General features: G+C 38.6%; 1 protein-coding gene across 4 annotated transcripts in view; it reads left to right on the top strand.

Moving 5' to 3' along the window:
• Nucleotides 1–23,785, top strand: part of NELL1 (neural EGFL like 1) — a 376,161-nt gene that overhangs the window by 119,050 nt on the left and 233,326 nt on the right. For all 4 annotated transcript variants that reach the window (XM_083750218.1, XM_083750217.1, XM_083750220.1 and 1 more), the window contains exons 6-11: nucleotides 2,561–2,633; nucleotides 3,354–3,436; nucleotides 8,270–8,404; nucleotides 9,275–9,377; nucleotides 14,329–14,402; nucleotides 17,796–17,895. In XM_083750218.1, coding sequence (XP_083606344.1) covers nucleotides 2,561–2,633; nucleotides 3,354–3,436; nucleotides 8,270–8,404; nucleotides 9,275–9,377; nucleotides 14,329–14,402; nucleotides 17,796–17,895 — 568 coding nt within the window. The remainder of the gene's footprint in view (nucleotides 1–2,560; nucleotides 2,634–3,353; nucleotides 3,437–8,269; nucleotides 8,405–9,274; nucleotides 9,378–14,328; nucleotides 14,403–17,795; nucleotides 17,896–23,785) is intronic.

Here is a 23,785-nt window from a genome sequence, read left to right on the forward strand (position 1 = left end):
CACCCTCTCCCAGCTGAAAATGCTAAAAAAATTCAAGATTAATGCTTAACAAACAAGCAAATGGTGGGGGGAGCATTTGTGATAGGTATATTTTTAACATTTACAGTCATACCTCGTGTTACAGACGCTTCAGGTTGTGTTTTTTCAGGTTACGGACCCGCTGAAACGGGTTACTTCTGGTTTTTGGCGGTTGCGCATGCACAGAAGCACTAAAACGTGCTTTGCGCATGTGCAGACATGCCGCTGTGGGTTGCAAATGCTGCGGGTTGCAAACGTGCATCCCGCGCGGATCACGTTTGCAACCCCAGCATCCACTGTATTCATTTATGTAGCAAATAGGGCTTTTTTCAGCCAGAACTTGCTGGAACTCTGTTCCAGCACCTCTCAGGTGGGCACCATTGCCATTCTAAGAGAACAAGGGAGGCAGACATGGTGAGTTTCAACACCTTTTTCCAGAAAAATAGCACTGAGTAAGGCTATACACCCGTGTAAAAGTCAATAGGTGCTTAATGTTAAGCAAAGGCAGAATAAATCTTAGTAAAGTGAGGTGAAACAGTTTGGTTGTGATGCACACCTGGTGTGCTCAGTGGTTATTAATTAGGCTTGCTTTAACTTGGACTCCTCAGGCCACGATGTCAGTGAAGCCTTGTACATACTGCCTAGATGAGCATTTCAGTGTAGATTGAGATGCCCACCCAGATATGACTTTACATCAGCTACATACACAGATATCCATGTTGTATTAGGGCAAGGGTTTGAGTTTTATTTATATGTATTTAAACATTGCCCTTAGACATTCATGTGTCTGTAGTTTTAATACATTGTTCAGTAGCATTCATTTTCAGAATCATATTACGGATTGCTTTGGAGGTTATCCCTACCAACTAACACTGTCTCCTCTCATTACTCATATGACTTCATCATTCTCATAGATGAAAAGGTTAATAAATGTTCTGGATAGTTATTTTCATTAATATTTTCAATTAATATTTGATCTTGAAATAACAAGCAGGAAGAGCTGCTTGCTGATTACCTTTTTGCTATCTGAGACAACGAGCGCATAAATGTTAAATGTTGCTGCATCTGCAAATCTTGGAACACTATATTTTATTTATAGTAGGAGCTCACTATTCCGAGCAGGATATGATGTCTTCTATCTGCTCAGTAGCATCCATTTTTCTGTTGTACTCCAGCTGAAATAATGGCTTCAATTTCTGATGAAACCAATATTTTTATTATCAAAGGATAACCTTGACTGTAAACTTACTTTTCTACATAAAGTGGTGTGTGGGTGGGTGTTTTCAGTACACTTTATGTGCCTCTCCAGTACATCATTACAGCATTCATGTCTATCAAAATTTATTTGAATGCTAAGGGTCTTAGCCTTTTTTGTTATCCTGTTCACATATGTCGACATGTCCAAGGCCTGAAGACCTCAGCATTTGATTTTAAGGTGCAGATTTAATCTGAGTAAAGCATCACATCACACTGAGGCTAATCAGTGGAAGAGGGGTGGAGAAACCTTTCTCTGGAATCATTGTACTATGAATAAGTCACCTTGTGAAAGTGGCTTCAGACTAGAATAGTTCCATTGGCATTTGCTCTCTAATAGACCTTTCAAAGGTTTTCGTTCATAGGGTTTTCATTGCTCGTCTTTGTGCATGTGTTTGTGTGTGACTGACTACAATTCACCATATGCTTTTAGTTTATGTGCCATTGAAAATAGTGAGACTTAAGCATTCTTAGCCACACCCTGGACTGTGGTGTTGAGTTTGGATCTTTACTTAGTGCCCTAGGAATATTATTTGAAGGGCATGGTAAAAATAGTTAAGTGAAATACAAATTAACTAAACTTTTCATATAAAGTGAAAATCATAAGGTCTGTGGCTGACCAGGCTTTGCTTTCAGAATTTTTTACTTGCCAGAACAGTTCTTACTTCGTATGTTTTACCATGAGGTTCCAGAATGGGCTCTAAAACTTTATTCCCCAAATCAATAATATTAACATTATTTCTATTTTTAAAATCTGTAAATATTTTGTCAACTGGTTTTGTTAGATCAAGCAGTATGAACCTACAACATTGTAGTATTTTGTTCTCATTTTAAAATATGAAATTGATAAATAGTGAATGAAGTCAAATGAAAGTTAAGTACTTTGAGTTGTTTTAAATTCAACAGGAAATATTTAAGCTAGTGTGTAAAGTGACCAGTACAGTTGGCTCTTAAAAGTGCATAACTTTGGTTAGTTGATATTAAATGTTATCTTCTGGCCTATGAGAGTACTTAACTTCACTTACTCATGAATCATAAAAATCTACCTGAGAATTTTTTTAAAAAATCAAAAGCTATGGTTTTTTTAATTGAAGAAAGAAATTATATATTTACCAATTTAATGGTATCTTTTTAAAAAGTTCATATGATTTTAATTTGTAAATCAGTATGTATGTATGTATTGTATTAATTTGCTATGCCTTATCAAGACATAACTTGTGAATTATTTTGTACAATTTTAATTGTATGACTATAATCTATATTACCAGCTATCTCTTCTGTTACAAAGGGTATCATTCAAGATGTGAAAGTCATCTTCATGCCTAATGGATATATAACACAATGCCCTAATCTGAATCGCAGTAAGTAGCACTTTTAAGTATATATATATATATAAAATTAAGTTTACAAAAATACTTTTAACAAAAATGAGTGTTTTGTAGTGCCTATTCATTTGTTGCGCAACAATGTTACATTCTTCCTGAGAAGTACCACTTTGTAGTTGAACAACTAAGACACTGTTTTGCCAACTTTTCTCAGTAAAAGCAGGCTGGGGAGTTATAGATATAACTGTTTTACTCCTTCATATATTTGACTGTGCGTATTTATTTTCTGTTCATTTAAACTGATCTTATAAGTGACCTAGATGACAGTTTCATTGGGAAAGCCAACAAATTCTGGACCCCCATTTTCCAGTTTGCATTGAACTAGGCTACACATTACTGTCATCACACCAGATCAGTTCAGATTTGTCTGTTCAGCATTCTGATGGCTGCATTGCTTATAAGCCAGAGAAAAGTGGACTGAATTGCAGACTGTGGGATACCACCCTTCTGCCCGTGCTCTTCTGTTACTATAAGATTCCAATATTTCCATTAATACGTCATATATGTGCGAGACAACCCAATTTAAATTATTAATTTTATTTTCTATTAAAATGTCCATATGTTTTCATTTTCTTACAATCTTTGTAATATTTGTATTACAAATGCTAGAATCAATAGCTAGTGAGTTAAGCATATGGTAGTTTGTTTTGTATAATATGGTTTTTATCTGCTGTTTTCCTTCCTTCCTTTATTGAGCCTGTCCAACCTGCAGTGACTTCTTAAGCCTGGTTCAAGGAATTATGGATTTGCAAGAACTTCTGGCTAAAATGACAGCAAAAGTAGGTACCTGACCTTTGTTCCCAGTTTTACATCCAAGTTGTCATTTGCTTCCCATATTTGGGCAACCATGTACACATTTCTCATCTTTTTCCAGTTTATGTATAATTATGTCAAGGACTTATTTCATGCTATAAATGGAAGAATAAGTTACTGATCCACAAAGAATGCATTTTTCCTTTTTGTTTGAATTGTGGTTGAATGCTGATGCTGAGGCTTGCCTAATGGAATAAGAAAACAAGATAGGCACAAGTATTTATCTAACCTGATGCATAGTTGTCAAACATGGTTGTTTCCTATTTCATTCGTTTCCCGTCATAGAAATAAAACACATAAAAATCTGTACCCTTCCAGTTATTGTTAGTAACCTGTTCTATATCTAACCCTTCAGTTCTTACATAATATTGTGTTTTTTTTGCATGGGATAGCATGATGATGAGAAATGGAGGTCATTGGGATTGGAGTTCTACCAGTAGTCAGGCAGCAGTGGCTGCTCATCAGATGCTGTCTAAATCCTATTTTGTTTCTGAGCTGCCTTCACTTGTTCTTGTTCCATGTGCTTATCTTGTTTATAATAACACACTTTTATAGCATTAAAATGCCAATTATAAAACAAAACATTGTGCATACATACTGGCTCTGTTTTTACATCATTGCTAAACCACAGTTTAAACCACAGTTTAGCAATGCATGAGCAGGAACAAACCTCAAATGTAAGTGCTGTCTCGTTATCTTCCCACAAGGCTAGGATGCCTTCAGCATTTCTCCCCCCCCCCCCTTTCTCTTAAAGCAGTTTTATCTGGGCCACACTTCCAAAATAAAAATTATAAACGAGTCTTCTCTCATATAGTGGTACCTCGGGTTAGAGATGCTTCAGGTTACAGACGCTTCAGGTTACAGACTCCGGTAACCCAGAAAAATTATCTCGGGTTAAGAACTTTGCTTCAGGGTGAGAACAGAAATCACGCAGCAGCGGCGCGGTGGCAGTGGGAGGCCCCATTAGCTAAAGTGGTGCCTCAGGTTAAGAACAGTTTCAGGTTAAGAATGGACCACCAGAACGAATTAAGTTCTTAACCTGAGGTACCACTGTACTCTGTTCAAACAGTGATTCTGGTTCACAGCTAGGATTGTCCTCAATCGCACTTGATGCTCTTGCTTTCATTTAGAAAAGATATCTATCCATATTCTGCGCATATATATATACACACACTACACTACGCTACACTACACTGAAATGTTTAAATGTTTATATTTGATTGTTCTTGAATCTTCCCGCCACACTTGCCCTCCTCTCCTGGTGCACCACACGGTTTGAGAACCACTGTATTAAAGCCCGCTTGTTGTGTCATATGGATCAGAGATCATGGTTCATAACTGTGGCCAGGGTCAAAACCAAATCAACTTTAAACCATGTGCCACAAATCTAGGTTGTTTAAACTAACCAGGCGTAAAGTATGATCCCTGGTCTAGATGACGTGACAGGCCTACTTTAAATGAAAGTCAAACTAAAAGCCTCTGAAGTCCTCCCAGTTGTGTACCTAAGGCTTGCTATGGCTTCTTCCTGCTCACCACTGGCTAGCAGGACATGCAATCATGGCCACTGTTACAAATCTTTGCAAAGCTGATGGTTTGAAATCTGGAGCATAAATCAGCCAAAGATAAGCCCTCTTAAGCCCTGCAGATTTCAGTAGACCAGTGCTTATAGGCTGCAGTCCTATAATGCCTTTCCTGGGAGTAAGTCCTATTGAACAAAATGAAACTTACTTCTGAGTAAGCATGCACTTTTGACCTTTTTAAATTAATGGAACTTAAAAGTGCCATTGCATTGTTTATTTATTTTTGGTTTTGGTTTATATGAAAACTGCACAAGGCAGTACAATCTACAGTGATTCCCGCCCCCTCCCCTGAGTATACCCCTATTTAATGTCCCCATACTTTTTACGCTTTCCTTTCTGATCTTGCATCTTCATGTTTTAATTCTACTGTCTTAATCAGCATGCTTTGGACTTGATCACTTGGAGAAAGAAAAATATTAAATTTCAGTTCATTTTACTTCTGCAAAGTGAGATAATTATTCTGAGACATGCTGGTGGTCTTAGTAGGTGCCAATTACATAGTGCATTGAGTGACTTGTCCTTGCTGAAGTTAATTATATTTTTCTTGCTGATATTTTTTTTATTCTAGATAATACATAATTAGCATTCTGAAGGTTACAAGCACCCCTACAAGTGGAATGCTCTTTACCTTCATATTCCATATTCCCAGGAACTGCTGTTTCATTGCCTTTTGCAGTACATAAATTTAGTATTTTGTTGCATTCATAGACCAGTGAGAACATGTCACACTTGTTTGTTTAATTGTCAGGGAAAAGCAAGCAGAATGCAAAATTGCTCATTTTATTTATTGCTAAATAGAAACTTAGTGGTTCAGTTCTAAAACGACACATATCAGTTGTCATGTCAAAGCTTGAAGCCTTCGTTCCTAATTGCACACCTGTGTGATCAGGTTGTTGTGACTTTATGATGAGTGTCTCATGCTCAGTGTCTCTTTTTTTGATATTTGCTGGTTATTTTTCAAGGCTGAAATGTGACACTGAAGTCGTGGCACGAAACAAATCACTCTTGTACAATGCTACTAGATTATGTATTTAATGATGAAATTATGTGGTTTGCCTTCTCTCTTTCACCCTTAAATTCCCCCTTTACTCCCTTTAAGTAGATTTTTTTTTCTTTTTAAGAATATAAAAAAGGTGAAGAAGCCCCTCTTTCTGTACCCATAAGTACAAATAGCCTCAGATTACTTTTATTGACATAGATTTGGTCTTTCAACAATTGAGTACTCAATCTGATTAAAGGCCTAAAGATTGCTACTTTGCTCCTGGAATGTTTAGGATCAAATTATTTCAATAAGGAAGACTACTATGATTTATTACTATGGAATTTGCACTGCACCTCCCCTTGCCACCATGGCAAGTAGGAAGACAGAGACTGAAGAGTTGGCCAAGCCTGTTGTCCCATGTATGAATCCTGCATCTGCAACAGAAGTATCTGCTGTTCAGTTTCAAATGCAATTGGTTTCCAAACATGAGATCAAATACATGATAGGTCGTTTCCTCCATGAATTATCTTGTTTTTTCTAATGCTGCATGCCCTAATGACTACCACCTCTCCTTTTGACAATTAATTCACCTGCAAAACCATTCTATCCTACATGACAGAAAGCATAATCTGCTACATTCAAAACCCCACAGTGTCCTACATGCACCATTGGGTTATAGCCAGTGACAACCCATTATTATTAAAAGTTAGCTAAGCAACATATCCAAAATCCACCAAATTTCCCCCCCACCAACATCCCGGACAAACCTTCTAATTGAAAGCAAAAGTGTGCTGGACTTTGCCTTTGCTTTTATAGGGGTAGGTGTTGTTTCATTTATTTCTGGAATTATGGAAGTATTTCTAGAATACTTGTAATGGTTCTGAGAGCACAGGTATTAGCAATGTGCTCTTCCTATATTTATCCAGAGGCCAAGCTGCTTATGCAGCGTGCAACCTTCTTGCACAAAATACCCTTTCTATGTAATACCCATTATATCCCTTTATGTGCTGTAAATGTTCAAAACATACGCTGGAAGTGGAAAGGCCCTGCATCTGGTCTGAATTATGGCTCCTATCAGGAGTGTACGTATTTACTGTTGGATGTGTGGTATGTTGTGAATGAATGCAGAGTTTGCCTGAATAATATGCTTCAGACAGGAAGGGGTGGGGAAGTGTTTTAACATTAGAAAAGCAATGGATCAGGCCAGAGTCCCATCTAGTCCAATTTCCCGTTCTCAAATACCTATGCAAAACCCACAAACAGGACCTGAGAACACTGCTTGCAATTCTCAGCAACTGGCATTCAGCAGCATACTGCCTCTGGCAGTGGAACATAGCCATCATCCCTAGTAGCCATTGAAAACCTTATTCTCCATGAATTTGTCTAATCTTCTTTTAATGCCATCTGAGTCAGTTACCATTACTGCCGCTTGATGGAGCGAATTCTTTAGTCACTATATGCTGTATTAAAAGGTGCTTCATTTTGTCTGTGCTAAATCTTCGAACACTCAGCTGCATTGTATGCCCTGGAGTTCCAGCAGTATAAGAGAGGGCGAAAAACTTTTTGCTATCCATTTACTTCATGACATGCATAATTTTATATATCATGTATTATCCATTACAAGTCACTTCCCTTGGGACTTCCCCAGTCTATCTCTCCATGGCATTCTATTCAAACCTTATTCTGCTGCATATCCTGCATATTGATAAATTCCAGGAAGCCAGATGGGAACCAGGGAAAGAGCTACATCTATGAGCTTCATGTTTAGGATTTGACTAGTGGATTTGGAATACAGATCATAGCATTTTGAATTTTTCCAGTTCTTAACATTTTCCAGAATAGAGAGCCAAGAATTGGACACTAAAGTTCTAAATGGATAAGTTGTTATTTATAGACATAGTAGTTATTATTTTAAAAGTTAATAATTATGTGTTGCAGACATGGTGTTACTTTGATTGCCAGTTAACAGATTAGACAATTGCCCTGAGATCCTCATCCCATATATAGAGGTTTCTTTAATTTGGACTGAACTAAATACACTAGCAAAGCATATGCGATTGCCTTCTATGGATCTGGGCTGATTTATACCAGCTTAAAGTCATGCTGTTTTCATGTGATTTTGTCAGTATGATAAAACCTAATTCCTCTGAAGATCACTAAGCTGTGCTTTTATTTTCCTTTATATGAACCCATGTGCATGAATTCCAGGAATTAAATCAAGTAACTTTCATTTATAGCTAAATTATGCAGAAATGAGGCTTAGTCAGTTGGAAAACTGTCACTGTGAGAAGACTTGTCAAGTAAATGGAGTGATATATCGAGACAAAGACTCATGGGTAGAAGATGATCACTGCAGGAATTGTACTTGCAAAGTAAGAAACTTCTAACTTATATATGGGGGTAAGATGACTCATTACAATTCAGTGTAAGTTTGTTGAGTACATAATGTCAACTTGGAGGGTTGGTTATTGGCATTATGCATAGCATTATGTACAGAGTATGGGGAGAGAATCAAAAATGATACCTGCCTAAAAGCAGTTTCTTTCCTGTATTTAGATGGCTATGTTTTTTACTGAACATTTTGGTGTTTCCTGTGTACAATTTAGAATTGTATTACTGAAGTTTGTGGGAAAGGAGACATTATCTTAATTGTATGCACGAGTTGCATTTTGCATGACAACAACATGTATATTGTGTTCGTGGTATTTATTATTTTCAACATCAGAGGAACAAAAGTTGATTAGTATGTAAATCTTGTACTGTTGAAATTATTTGATAACTATCAGAAGAGAGGTTTTGTTTGCCCAAGAAAATAGAAAACTGTTTGTTAAAATGAAGATGATTGACAGAGACTGTGAAGGTGTTATTTTGTATTTGTAAAAATGGGTAGATGGCTTCTATTGTCTAACCCACTTAGTGATTGGTGGAATAAGGGAAATAATTTATATCTGAAATTTAATAGATGTTCGCATAGGTAGCAGCTGGATATGATTATGGTTGCTTCAGAATGGTGAAATTGTAATTGCAATATAGCTTATCCAAATCTAAGCTAATTATTTTTTCCACACATTTAGAATAATAATAATAATAATAATAATAATAATAATAATAATAAATTTTATTTATATCCCGCCCCCCCAGCTGAAGCCGGGCTCAGGGCGGCTAACAACACTAAAACAGTACAACATCATAATCCTGCTTTATAATAGGTGTTTTAATCCTATTTTTCTATTCTTTTATAGAGTGGGGTAGTGGAGTGCCGGCGAATGGCCTGCCCACCATTGAACTGTTCGCCAGATCGCCTTCCGGTCCATTTAACAGGCCAGTGCTGCAAATTGTGCAAGTGTAAGTATAGGCATTGTGCTCTCTTCTTTTTCTCAGTCATACTGATTTTACATGCTTTTTTTGTTGTTGTTAGTTATGTTGTAAAGTTGTGGAGTGATGTCACTTCAATTCGGGAAGCCCCTACTCCCTGGGAAGTAATTTGAAATTTGACTCTGCCTTGCATTTTCTGGGAGAGAGGCATCCTGGAGTTAAAAAATATGCTCATACCATGTAATGGACTTAAAATTAATAATTAGTGGGCCCAGAAGGAGACCATGATTTAGCATTAGAACTGAATTTAACCATATAGTCATAATAATCTTTTTTTGTTTGTTTCATGACTTCTAATTAAAATATGAATGAATTAACAAACCTACTTTTGGTGTTTTTTTGGTTGACACCCATCTCAACTTATTGGTGTACTTGGAAATCTGTTAGAAGAAATAGATGTAAACATTGATTAAAATTGATTGCAAATTTTGACAGAATGATCTACTTGGGGCAGTTTTTGGGGTCCATGTTGTTCCAGACACTGAAGCTGTCTATACTTATGATACTGTGTGGATTGATTTCTCTGCCCTTTGTCCATACAATCATTGACAGTATGATCAACTATAATTGTCTTTCCTTAGGGCTTATTGAGCAGATAATTAGCTATTTAAAAAAAATGAGTTAAAGCAACTAGCATTTCTTACCTGAAAAATGCAGGATGGTTCTTTTTTCTCAGTTATCTTTAGTTAATCCCTCCAGTACAGAACATGCTTTTTGAGATCAAAACTGACTTTCTGGCAAAGTCTGACTATTATTCAGATTTTTCTTCCCTTTTAGTCTACATCTAGCCCTGTTATATAGGCTGTCACATTTGAAGCTGAAAAATACCTCCACCAGCCCTGTGCCCATCAGAAAGACAAAATCTAGGTTTTATATTTTCTAAGATGATGATTTACAAGCCGTAGCTGCAAAAATGCCACATTTACCACACAAAAGTTAGTCAGGTGTGTATTACAGTCAACAGATGAGCAAGACAAAATGCAAAGTTCCAAACAGAAAATAGGGAGTCTCAATAAAACCAATTGTTTAAAAAAATGATAGGCTAAGAGACACAACTATATCTATATATTAATATAGAAGGGTATGGCTTTTTATAATATTTTTATTCATTTTCAAATACAAATTTATATAACCAATATCAGAATTTATCACATAATCTTCTTTTTTACTTCCCCCAGTTTCTCTGCCAATCTTCCGTTTTGTTTATTTATTCACGCATTTTCTAATTTTAATATTGCCTTTAAAATATAACCTCCCCAATCTTATTCCCTTTTTTACAATATTCCTCATATTTTCACAGAACATCTTGAAAGCCGTATAGAAGGGTATGACTTAATCACATCAGTAGCGTACTGTTGGGTGTTGGTGCTCATCTAGCCTCCTGCTGATTTGCTGCTGCTTGATAGAGGGTGTGACAGTGAAGAGCCTGGTGCCATGCAAATGTACCATCAGAGCCAATCTGTTGAGTGTTCCTACCCTCATTCCTCGTAAGCAGCAACAGATAATGGGAGCTCAGGTGAGCACCACTGCCTAACCACACTATCTGCTATTGAATCGCATCATACCCATATTGACAGGTCTTCTGAAACAAATCTATGGCATCATGGTGGAACGGCCTAAATACAGAATCATATTTAATGGGAGCAATACACTGAAGGTATTGCAGACTTCTGCTTGTTGATGTTAGTCCAGAGAATTTCCTCATCGTGCATGATATAGTTTTGTCACCTTGATATGGCTGCACCCCAGCTAGGAATGTTAAATATTTGGTACTTTATTCCTTTATCAATGTTGCCCTATTTACCTGACAACCAACAGTTGCCTGTTGAACAATCTGAAAAGTGTAGTTTGTTAAACCTTTGGGGCTGCATGCTATGTGTCAGGGAACTGCCATCGGAGAGTCAGGTGGTGGAAGGGCTCAAGGAGGCTAAGAGACCCTCAGATGCTGAGGAAGGAACCAGCAGGGGGAGAGGGAGAGTTCCTGCAGAAACTCAGGCGGAGGGATGGCTCCAAGATGCTTCCAGTGAGAACAGCGGGGAGGGCTCAGGACCTCCGCTGGGGACGCCTACTCCGCGCAGGAAACTGTCACGCAGAGAATCCAGACAGAGAGTTTCTGTTAAGGAACTCTTATGTTGGCGTAAATTCCGGAAGCGCCCACTGACGGATTCTGCCAGCGATTGAGGTAGCCATGCACCCATGGCTCCGCGGACTGGGAGAGTTTAGAAACTGAATTGCAGAGCCTGGAGGGCTTAAACGCTTACGCACGAGTAGCCCCTTAATCCCATAACACTATGTCTAGCTGGGAGGCAGGTCACCATTATATACTCTTGACATGGTGTATTCTTCAAAGATCATCGTCATCATCATATTTAATTTGTATACCGTCTTTCTATCTTACAATACTCAAGGCGGTTTACAAGCTGAAGAAACAAAAAATGTACATCTTATAACAATCTAATGCAATACAAAAATGTGATAATAAAGCATAACTTTAAAATAGGCAGCCTACATCAAAAAAGTAACATTCAACAATCATTAGAGTAGTGATGAAATCACATAAGTGAAACTTTGATTGTCAAAATGTGGTGGTATAGATGGATTTCAAAGAAGATATTTTATAGGATTTACACACACACTCTTTGTTGCTAGCATACACTGAGGTGTAACATTTAGAAGTTGATGGACAGTATATGGGGAGAATGTGTAGAAGTAAAGTGCAACTGCTGAGGATAAAATTTCAGCATGGTGTAATATTTCTAGTTCCTCTGCTTGCCCTGGGCCTATTACCACCTTTACTGTTTCGCGTTTTTTACCTCAGACCTAGTTGCATGACTGTTACCAAGGAAAATTATACATATAATTTGAAAGGTTGAAAAGTAAGGTTTTGTGCCATTCTGCAGTGTTTGAGGTTCTTGAAGGGGAAATGATTTAAAGAGCAATGTTATTTACTATTCCTCTTTTACTGGAGTTAAAGAGGACATTCTTTTTTATTATGGCTACAGTAATGCAAATGTGCCAGGAAGTCATAACTAGAGTTTGTAATACATTGTGCTATTAGGAAGCAACATTTGGGTATAAATTGTAAGTTATTTTAAACTGCTTTTAATATTGTATTGTAATGTGTTTTAATATACCCTGCCCTGGGACCTTAGGGTGGAGGGCAGATAATAAATCATGTAATTGTAACAACAACAACATATTTGAAGCTTTCATTTATCTGTATTAATGACACAACCTGGGGGAATTTAGTTTTTCTAGCTTTAATAATTTGGAGCACTGGGCACCTTACATATGTACCCCGTGAAGTAACTGTCTAAGCCAATTTCTTTTCTAACCAAACAAAGATTTTGGAGCTAATATTCATTCCATTGCCAGAAATGATACTTGCTTGAAATTACCCATAATCTCAAGAATACTGAGGGTCTGTTCAAGAATTGAGTACCTGTCATCTTGAGTAGAGATCTGTACTTTGGTCACACTATATATATATTTGTCTCTGGCACCAGTACTACTATACCAAAATACACATCTGTAGTTCCTCAGAAGGCAGGTCTCATGGAGCTATATCTGGCATGACTGACTTTTTTTACAGTAGTCCAACCCATATTGTGCAAACAGAGGCCTTTTGAGTTGTTCCAGGTTTTTCTCCCTGAACTGAGAATTTTTATTATTATTTACTTATCCTTAAAGGAATTATATTTCCTCATTCATGGAGATATATCTGGCATGGCTCAAGGGGCCTCTGCTTGGGAAAGGATAGCATAACAGACAATTATAATGTCTGTTGTATATATGCATTCTTTTCTGGAATTAAAAGTATGTAATAAATACAATGGGACGTGGGTGGCGCTGTGGTCTAAACCACTGAGCCTAGGGCTTGCCGATCGGGAGGTCGGTGGTTCAAATCCCCAGGACGGGGTGAGCTCCCGTTGCTTGGTCCCAGCTCCTGCCAACCTATCAGTTCGAAAGCATGTCTAGTGCAAGCAGATAAATAGGTACCACTCCGGCAGGAAGGTAAACGGTGTTTCCGTGCGCTGCTCTGGTTTCGCCAGAAGCAGCTTAGTCACGCTGGCCACATGACCTGGAAAAATTGTCTGTGGACAAACGTCGGCTCCTTCGGCCAGTAAAGCGAGATGAGCGCCGCAACCCCAGAGTCATTCACGACTGGACTTAACTGTCAAGGGTCCTTTACCTTTACCTTTTAAGAAATACAATATTTGAGTTTTAGTTCATTTGTAAAAGTTTCTAAAAGGCAATCAGCAAAGAAAAGTTAGATCCATATGCCCCAGAAGCTAATTTTAAAGTTACAGATAGTCACCAGTGTGGATCTTTCTATGGTGTCTTCCTTTTTCCATGTGTTTGTTAGCCCTGTATTTCCAGCAGTGATCTAATCAATTATGATAGTTAATGAATACCTGTGGCTCACTTGAGACACTGCTCCAGTTACACAGGGCCACAGTTCTGTTTTCACCTGTCTTGATATGGTGTAGATAAATCAGAATCTATATATTGTGATACAGTAAGTCCATCCAGGTTGTCAATACTTTGCCCATACAGGCATATCTTAATACAAATGTACTGTGCCTGCTCCACAGAATGTCACTGCCATGACTAATTCTGTTAATGAATCAAGTTCAATATCTGTTCTGCTTCTCCTATTACTTCAGGTCACTAAGTAGCCTAGTTTGTCAGAGTGAGTTGTGAAATGGTTCAAGATAATAGTTTTTGTAATGAATTTACTATTATAGTCAAAATAAATGTGAGCAATTAACACTGGCTGCTACTGAAAGCAAAATGAGTACATCATATTTACCACAGTGCATCTAGATTGACGTAAAGCAATATTGTTTGTACCAAACTGTATAATTTATCTGCACTTACTACTAAATACTGATGTTTTTATTTATTTTGAAAATTCTAGCCAAATGTATCTATGGAGGAAAAGTGTTGGCAGAAGGTCAGAGGATTTTAACCAAGAACTGCAAAGAATGTCGTGTAAGTTTTTTAACCTTCTAAGACTGCAGTCTCAAGCATTACGACTGCTGTAGGACTTACATTGCAATTGTTCACTCTTTCACTTTTAAACATGTGTGGTATCTCCTTTATTGCATGCCCTGGATGGTACAGCAAAGTGTGTGCAATAGTACTTTCTCTGCATCAAATGCTTTTGACAGAAAAAAACATTTTTAGAATGAGTCATAAATTCTAATACATTTTTACTTTCCGTGCTTACAGGTTGTCACTATTGTGAAAGGGATTTGAGCGCATACCAGAAATTTAGCTTTGCACAACTAGAGTAGGATTAAAGTATTCTGGTGCGATAGCACAACAGATCCGCAAAAAAGAAGACTTTTTCAGGTGGGAAAGTGACAGGAAAATGCACTGCAAAGTGGGGGAGCAACAAATTATTATTTTTAAGTCAGCTAAAAGCCTTTAAATAAGTTCTTCACCAAGCATTTAAAAGCATAGAGTTTTGGGGCTTGACAGATCTCACCTGGAAGAGCAGTAAAGAAGGTGATTATCAATACTGAGCAGGTTCAGCTCCTTGACATGGTGTTCAAAGTGGGACATAGTAGAACAAGGCCATTCATAAAGTGGGGAATATCTTATTGAACTTACAGAAAGAATGAGAAATGTAAATTTGCCTAGCCAATAGTGCTAGTTTGTATCTGAAACAAAAGTAATATTCTCCAGCTTGGGTTATAAAGCATTTAATACTTTTAAATGCTGCGGGGCATTTAGGGAACGGGATACTCAGAAGTCCTGTTGTGCTCAGAAATGAGGCCAGAAAAACCAGGTGATTTTCTCTGTCTTTGGGGAAAATAGCTTGGTTTTCTGAGCCCAATCCTGAATTGAGCTCAAGAGGGTTTTCTTGACAGCAGTGGATGATATTTCAGACCATGGGAACCAGCCCCATGTGGTTAATTAAAGCTATTTCATACTACATTTTCCTTTTTCAGTTCAGCTTAAACAATAACTTTTACCATGATTTTTTTTTAATAACTGAAATATATTACTGCTTTGACACTGTCCTCTTCAATGTTTTTATGCTGGTGGTTCAGTAGTAAGTGCACTAGCTCTCCTTGGAGGGTTGCTGTGTGAAATGTGAAAATCAAGTATCTAAATATGTGGAGAATTTTCAGATATTCAGGAGGATCCCTGCTTCTCACTGAAGTGAAGGACACGAGACAGGTGTTGGCCATCAGGTGAGCTGTGCATAAGCAAGCTCCTAGCTAGCTCTGCCGAGGCTCTTTTTATTAGCACAATGTGCAAAACCAGTTAGATACATTTTGGACGGTGCCCTTTACACATCTTCCAGTCGCGAGATTGGGGGGTAGAACAAAGTTATTTTGGCACCTGTTTCCACCGCGTCACTTTCCCCCTGAACAATGTTTAATCGAAGGAGACAAAGGTCACAGACAGGGCACGGCAGACTAGTAAGAGAGCAAAGGTTAGATAGAGGGCATGGTGTTCAGACAGCTGTGGCTTGTCTGCGGGTGGAAGTGTGCTGCACACCCGGTGGGTGGAAGTGTGCTCCACACCCGACGGTCATTCCTTCACTCACAAAGCAATTCATGGAGGGCCATGAGAATGACCACAGGGCAGGGGAACCTAGCATGCTTGTTCCTACAGCCCATACCTCCATGATAACAGTGAACAGCAACAGTAGCCTGAAAGGGCTACAAAATCAGACATCTAGAAGAGTTTTCATCTGCATCAGATTCTCCTCTATGTTCCTTCTCAAAATAATAATATCTGGGTCCTCCATGGCACCCAGAGGGTCTCTGCTTTGTTTGCTGGGCTGCTATTTGTTAGCTTTCTTCCTGGGATACTGTGAGGTTCAGGAAACACTTGAGATCTGTCTCTCAGCTGCTGCCTATGCATGGAAGGCAGCTGCTGAGTCCCTGGTGCAAATCAGGGCAAATGTGCAGAAAGGAATTATAAGAAACTCCAAAAAGCCTTTAGGCTTAGCAGAAAACCAGATATGAACTACTGTGTTCTGGTGATAAGAGTATCCGATCTTCACTTTAGTGCTAATTGTGATTTTATCACATAGTATATGAAGTATCTGTTTGGGACGCAGGTGGCGCTGTGGGTTAAAGCCTCAGCGCCTAGGACTTGCCGATCGAAAGGTCGGCGGTTCGAATCCCTGCGGCGGGGTGCGCTCCCGCTGCTCGGTCCCAGCGCCTGCCAACCTAGCAGTTCGAAAGCACCTCCGGGTGCAAGTAGGTAAATAGGGACCACTTACCAGCGGGAAGGTAAATGGCGTTTCCGTGTGCGGCTCTGGCTCGCCAGAGCAGCGATGTCACGCTGGCCACGTGACCCGGAAGTGTCTCCGGACAGCGCTGGCCCCTGGCCTCTTGAGTGAGATGGGCGCACAACCCCAGAGTCTGGCAAGACTGGCCCCTACGGGCAGGGGTACCTTTACCTTTACCTTTATATGAAGTATCTAACCCTGCCATTGCTTCAATACTGGCACAGCAGCTGCCATTTTATTTGCTGTGTTGGTATTGCCCTTGGTGTATCTATCTATCATATGCAAAAGACTCATATGTATTTGCTGTAAGTGAGGAAGAGGTAAGGATAACAATGGTTCCCTGTGCTTAACTGATTCTCAGCCTGCGAGGCTAGAGTAGCAATGCGTTTTTTAAGTAACTTGGTAAGTCAGGTTTTCATTTCAGCTGCTGTAGAACAAAGTATCAATTGTACCATAGTAGACAATATTGTGGGCAACCCATCATTATTACATGTTTTCTGCTTTTGACTAGTGAAGGCATGAATAGCTTTTTAATTGCTTCCAAGCTGTGGAAATCATAGAGCTAGTTTTCAGAGCTGCCTTCCTTTTTGTTTCCTTGCCCATTTTGCATGGAAGTATCATGGGTGTCTGCTGTCAATGTGTTTCCCATGCTTTTCTTTTGTGAACATCTCATGACAACCAGGTATTACTGAACTTTAGAGGGAAAACAGTTCTCTCTCAAATTGATATGCTTAATCTTTCACTCATCAAAACTTCCACACTAGTTTGATACTAAGGCAACAATGTTCTGCAAAGAGAACAGATACTTAGCCTGGGCATGTTGGGCATTGTTGAGTACAACGAGGTCCTTGCTGATCAGACCAGTACCATTCTTACTTTTCTTTGTCATAGTCCAGCAGCATACATACCTTACTGTGTAACCCCATCCTGGAAACTGTAGTTTACCTCGTAGACTTGCAGTTCCCAGCACTGTTAACAAGCTATAGTTCCCAGGATTCTTTTGAAGAAGAATGTGCTTTAAATGTCTCATATGTATGCAGCCTTTGTTTATGTCAGTCTCTGATTACAGAAAGTAGAAGCAACCGTGGAATTTTCATCAGTGTAACTCTTTAAAACATTGTTATTTCCAGAATGGAATTTTAGTAAAAGTAACGGAGACCTGTCCTCCATTGAACTGCTCGGAAAAAGATTACATCCTCCCAGAGAATCAGTGCTGCAGTGTTTGCAAAGGTAAGTAGGATGTTGGCAGGCATTGTTAATAGTTATTGTGTCTTGCTTAAAAGAATGTTTGATTTGGATCTGAAAGGCCTACTGTAATGCTTATGGTGTTGTCTTGGTTGCCTTTTATGCATTAACTGGAGTTCATAAAAGACCTTTAATCAAAGCTCCTTGGGGATATTGTAGAGCGTTTTGAAATCAGGGAAGTTAATATACTTTTTTTTCAATTTGTATAGATACAGTCTGTGAAGCATGTATAACTTCCTACACATTGATACCATTATATAAACCCATTTAAATAACATCCCTTCTCCCCATTATTAAAAACAAAAAAACAGTATTTGAGCAACACTGAGTTCTGATGGTAACCTTTTTTTTATATAAAAAAAGTTATATTTAATGTTCACATTAAGGTTAGAGTTACAACCCAAACAATGCCACCAGTGTAAAGCTAAATCCACAAGTGCTGTATTGTGGCCTTGTGGGTTTCTTCCTGAATTTTCCTATCCTATTCCCTTCCCATGTCTTTAAGCCTCAAATAGCACAGCTGCCAAAAATTATCTTTCTCCTTGAAAGCTGCTTATTTCCCTGACCACCCACAGTCATGATGAATTCATATGTAATTATTGTTGCAGTTAACATTTTTGTTGTTGTTTATAATGTAGTCATCAAAGACTATATAACGGTGGAACAATTTCTTGATTGCAGCTTAATCGTGCTTTTGTTATTCCCCCCCATCCTTGGTGAAATTTACTGCACTATCATAGATTATGATTATGTAACTTGGAGTCACGTATGTGATTGTTCATTTTTTCCATTGGGTATCAAATCAAAATCATTGATTTTTTTTTTTGCTGCTACTTAGTTTCTTGGATTACAAACATGGGCTGTTGCTTTGCTTGCAGGGCCAATCCCCAGCACCTCCAGGCAAGTCAGAAAGGGGGGGAGGTTGCAGATGGGCCAATTGGAATGGGCCTGCGACTTTGAGGGAGGGGCTACTCCAAGCTCCCCATGGCAGAAGCAAAGGGGAACCTTTTGGTAAAGATTATTGAAATGCAGCCTACATTTCCCACCTGGCCTGGACTTCTTGCTAGCTTTGCATGGCCGTGTCTCCAGGTAGGGCTGTCTGAAATCCTGGGGAATCTTTGTCAGTTAGTGTAGGGAATATTCAACTAGGTGGACTGATGGTCTGACGCAGTGCTATTTTTCTAGAAAAAGAAGTGCTGGAACTCACCATGAACACCCCCCCCCCATTCTCTTAGAATGGCAGTGGTGCCCACCTGAGAGGTACTGAAAATGAGTTCCAGTGAGTTCCTGCTGAAAAAAAGTCCTGGGCTTGACTCAGTATAAAGTAGCTCCCTATGTCTCTATGTCCTTAACCTTTGAAAATGAAAAAGAGTAAAAAAAATTTTTAAAGCATATGGCTAAACATTTTTGAATAACGTAATTTTTAATCACTATATATTAAATTAGGTTGTGTGGTTTTTAAATTGACCTTGGTGGCAGTCAGGTTAGAAGTCGCTCAAAGTGCTCAAATGAGTACTTTGCAGGGCAATTCTATGCGTGTCTATTCAGAAGCAAGTCCTGATTACTTCAACTTCCGTGTTTGTGTGTGTTGGAGGATGTTGAAGTGCAGCAAACATTTTATTAATAATGTAGCTCTGCTAACCTTTACATTTACTATATAAAAGAGGTTTATAATATCTTTCAGTAGCACCTTCAGGAGGCTCTTCAATTAGCATATTTTCCATCTCTTCCTGTCTAGCCCCAAGACTGGACTTGAGACAATTTTGCGTAAAGGGAATGGAAGGAGTTTTGTTTCCTCAGATGCAAAAATCAGACATTTCTCATGCATTGCTGTGGGACTCTGAGACACCTCTAGAATTCAGTTTTATTAAGTCCCAGAAAGATGCCGATAAGCATAAATTTAACAGGTCTGCTGCATGCAGAATTGTAGCAACAGGGCTCTCAGCTTTACTAAGGCTTCTTTCTGTATTGGGAGCAGCTTATTGAGTACAAAATACATGCATGTAGAGTCATTTGTGTTACTTAGAATATATGTGAGAGCAGCCATGAAATGATCTTATTCTGAGGAAAATAAATACAGTTCTGCTGGCCTCTGATTAATTATTTCTGTGCTCATCTATTGCAATTCAGTGGCAACCTATTAGTGCAACATAGTGCCTTGTGCCTATATGCATATTTCAGCTTCTTTTTCTCCAGGAATTTTGATTGATTTACAACCTTAAAGCTTTGCACTTTGATTAAACTAGTATTTTTTTTCACAGATATGTTACATATTTTTAATTAATTAAAAATCTTTTAAATCAATCTTAACAGATAAATTAAATGTAGCAGCCCGACTTAGTAGTGTTAGTCTTAGTAAAGACTATTGTTGCTATCCTGCCTGTTTTGACAATTCTGTTGCCTAAATAAATAGCTAAATAGTTCTGGATACAAGTGCAAACAAATTTACAGACAACTGCAAACTAAAAATGGTACTTTTTCAATACTTCTAAAGTAACATCGATACTACATGGAGTCTATGGCAAATGAGCGCCACTGAGCACCACATAACTCAGGGCAGTGTTTTGGTGCAGGGTGGGGCCAGAGCTGCCCCATACTCTGTATATCTTAAGCTCCTCACTACTCCATTCTCTCTTAGAGAGTGGCAGGGTGACAGGTGATGATCTTAAGAGAGAGAGATGGAGGGAGACATGGGATGGTGGTGATTTAAACAGATAATGAAATGATGATAATGTTAAGTAAACATCAATATCACCCCATACCGTTTCTCATACATGGGCAGAGACACCACATTTTCTTTGTTACTCCCACCTAAGGATGTAAGAAGGCAGTGATTTCTGTTCTAACCTGTATTTGTCACAATCAGCACTGTTTCTGTTCCACTGCAGTTCGGCTTCTGCCAAATGCTACATGTAACTATTTTTTTCCCTGCAACTTACTTTAATCTCAGTGTAAAATAAATGGCAAAACAATGTTTAAAAAGTTGTTAATTCCCTATAATGTGTGGCCTTAAAAACAGCAATGATGTAAATGAATGCCAGTCATATTCACCAGGCCAATTTCTGTTCCTGACCACAGATGAGCATGCACTTTTTGCTTCCTTTTACATTTTTAATCCCTCCACCAACATTCTTTATCCCACCCACATTCATTCAAATCCTTGATCTCTCTCACACACATACTCACTGTCCATTCTGTCCCTCCTTTCTCTCTCTCCCTGTACCTCCTCCTCAGATAATAAATGAGGTTAGGAGAAAGCTCCCTTTAACCCCCCCCAACCCCCCCTAATTGCTATACTGAAGTGAAGTCAATGAATCAGGCTGAATCTGAAGACAGTGGACTACATACAACAATGGTTCCCCATCCCATTGGCATCTTAAGAGCCAGCTCACACATAAAAACCACCCACTTATGCTCTCTGGATGTCTCCTGACTGATCACAGGCATGAGCTTTTCAAGAAAAGTAACATGTACATGTAAACTCAAAGTGCGCCTGATAAGCTCTATTAACATGATAGAATTTTTTCAGATTGATGTGGTCATATAAAGTGCCACGTAACAATGATCCACTGTTATTTAGGCCATACACCTATTTCTTAATGTGATCCTGTGTCTTGGGGTGATCAGAAGAATTTGCATATGGAATAAAGCAGTTGGTTTACATTTATGAGAAAAATCATGTCAATTCCAACCATATTTTTATTTGCTTGAGTTCATGGGGACTTACAAGTGAGTATGCATAGATTTTCAAACTAAGTAGCTTTGGAGCAGGTCTGAGGTTGCTAAGTTATTTGACTTTTTGAGAATTGTAACCTATACCTAATTGGAGGAACACATTTGAAAGGATATGTGCCAAGCCAGTTGTACAATTATTCAACAACATGAAATGAGCTTGTCTACCTATTCCCTGAAGCGTAGAATTTGATTACTATTATAATTAGCTTAAAATGATAAATGGGTCATTGCACAATCAAATAACTTAAAAAGCAAAACTTAATCTTGTGGAAGCAGTTGTAATAAAGACATAAGAATGCCCTCATCAAAGGAAAGCGAAGGGTAGAAAATTTGTTCTAAATGCTGGAAGAGTATTCACCTGAAATGTTTGAAGAAGGAATAGAGGTCACCTCATTTGTCAAAGATCTAGAGTATATGCTTTTTTCAATGTGATTCCCTTTTGGAAGTCTATTTCTTTTTCAAATGTTGTTAATGTACTACATACATTTATTAGATACATCTATGTGTATGGGGAATGTTTTGCACATTTGTTCTAAATTGTTTGTTGTAGTAGCTAATGCTCTATTGCCTTGTCATCTATGCTGGACTGAAATGAGAAGTAGTCATATAAAGATCCCCACCCCCTTCATTTTTAACAGTAGGCCATATGGAAACAAATAAAATGAATGTGTCAGATCTAAAATCTAGTCATAATTATGGAATATTGAAACCAGTGGACATGGCTAACTTAAGTATCCTTCTTTTCAATGAGACTTGGTCATGATTAACTTTCACTAGATTTCAGTTCCAGTCTCCTTGGAAACTATTCAATATCATCATAATTTCCACAGGACATTAGGATTTGAAATTCCAAGTCACCAGAGAGTAGACCCATGTGGATTGTTGTTTTCACCCCAGACCACTGGCCCACACTAACTTAACTACTCAGATAGTGAGCTAAATATATTCTTTATTAGCATTCACAAAATTTAGAAAGCATTAGTATAAATCAAGTGGCACCCAAATGGAATCATTTAAAAAAGTAAGACCATTTATTATTTATGCAGTGCCATCTGTGTACATGCATAAGCTCTCTAAACTGTCTTGAGCACCTTATAATATAATTTTTGGCAGCAGAGTAGCCACAAGAGAGTTGGATATGAGGACCAGTGCTTACTGATAACCAGGGCTTTTTTCCCCAGCCAGAACTCACTGGAACTCAGTTCCGGCACCTCTCAGGTGGGCATCATTGCTATTCTGAGAGAATGAGGGAGGTGCTCATGGTGAGTTCCAGCACCTCTTTTTCTAGAAAAATAGCACTGCCAATAATGTAGTATTCTGTGACATTTAGAACTCATCATGCCTCTCCAGCAATCTGCATGGCTGCTCTGATGCATGCAAGAAGTGTGTTCTCTTTCTATTGAAGGATTTCTAGCTTTCATTTCAGTGGGTAACCGAGTGACATCATACAAAATAATGTGGTGGAAGAGCATGCAGCAGGGCGGCCTCTGGAGAACTTACGTTTGGGCAGGCTCAGATAGGAAGAAGCAGTGCTTCAGGCATCTTGGCTTCAGACTATGTAGGACTTTAAAGGTCAAAACCAGCACCTTGAATTGGGTCAATGAAGTCAATGCAAAATTGAATTAACATGCTCAGAGTGGCCTATCCCTAATAACACCCTAATGCTGCATTCTGGACCAGTTGTCATTTCTGAGCAATCTTCAGAGGTAGCTATACATAAAGCATGTTACAGTAAGCTAATGTGTGTGCTACCAGAGCATAAGCAATGGTAGTCAGTTTCATACTGCCTAGGAAAGTGTGCCAGTGGCATACTTTTCTAGGCAGTAATCTGTCTTCTCAATCAACGAAAGTCCCATGTGGTTTGGATTAGTTATTACTGTCATCATTATTTCTTAAACGTATATCTTGCCCTTCCTCCGAAAGGAGGCCTTCATCCAGTCTATCACTGCTCTCTGACACTGGTTTATAGCTTCCACTGTTTCCTTGGGTTTGACAGAAAAGAGAGAAAGAAATGGCTTAAAAATTGGTCCTGAAAACTCTTCATGGATAACTTCAGCAAATAATATGGTGGAAACTGTACCAAATACTTGGATTCTCAGCAATGGAGTGTGAATATATACAGCCTGGGATGTGTGAAGTT

The sequence above is a fragment of the Podarcis gaigeae genome (genome assembly GCF_964106915.1).
Source record: "Podarcis gaigeae genome assembly, chromosome: 1".
Lineage (NCBI taxonomy): Eukaryota > Metazoa > Chordata > Lepidosauria > Squamata > Lacertidae > Podarcis > Podarcis gaigeae.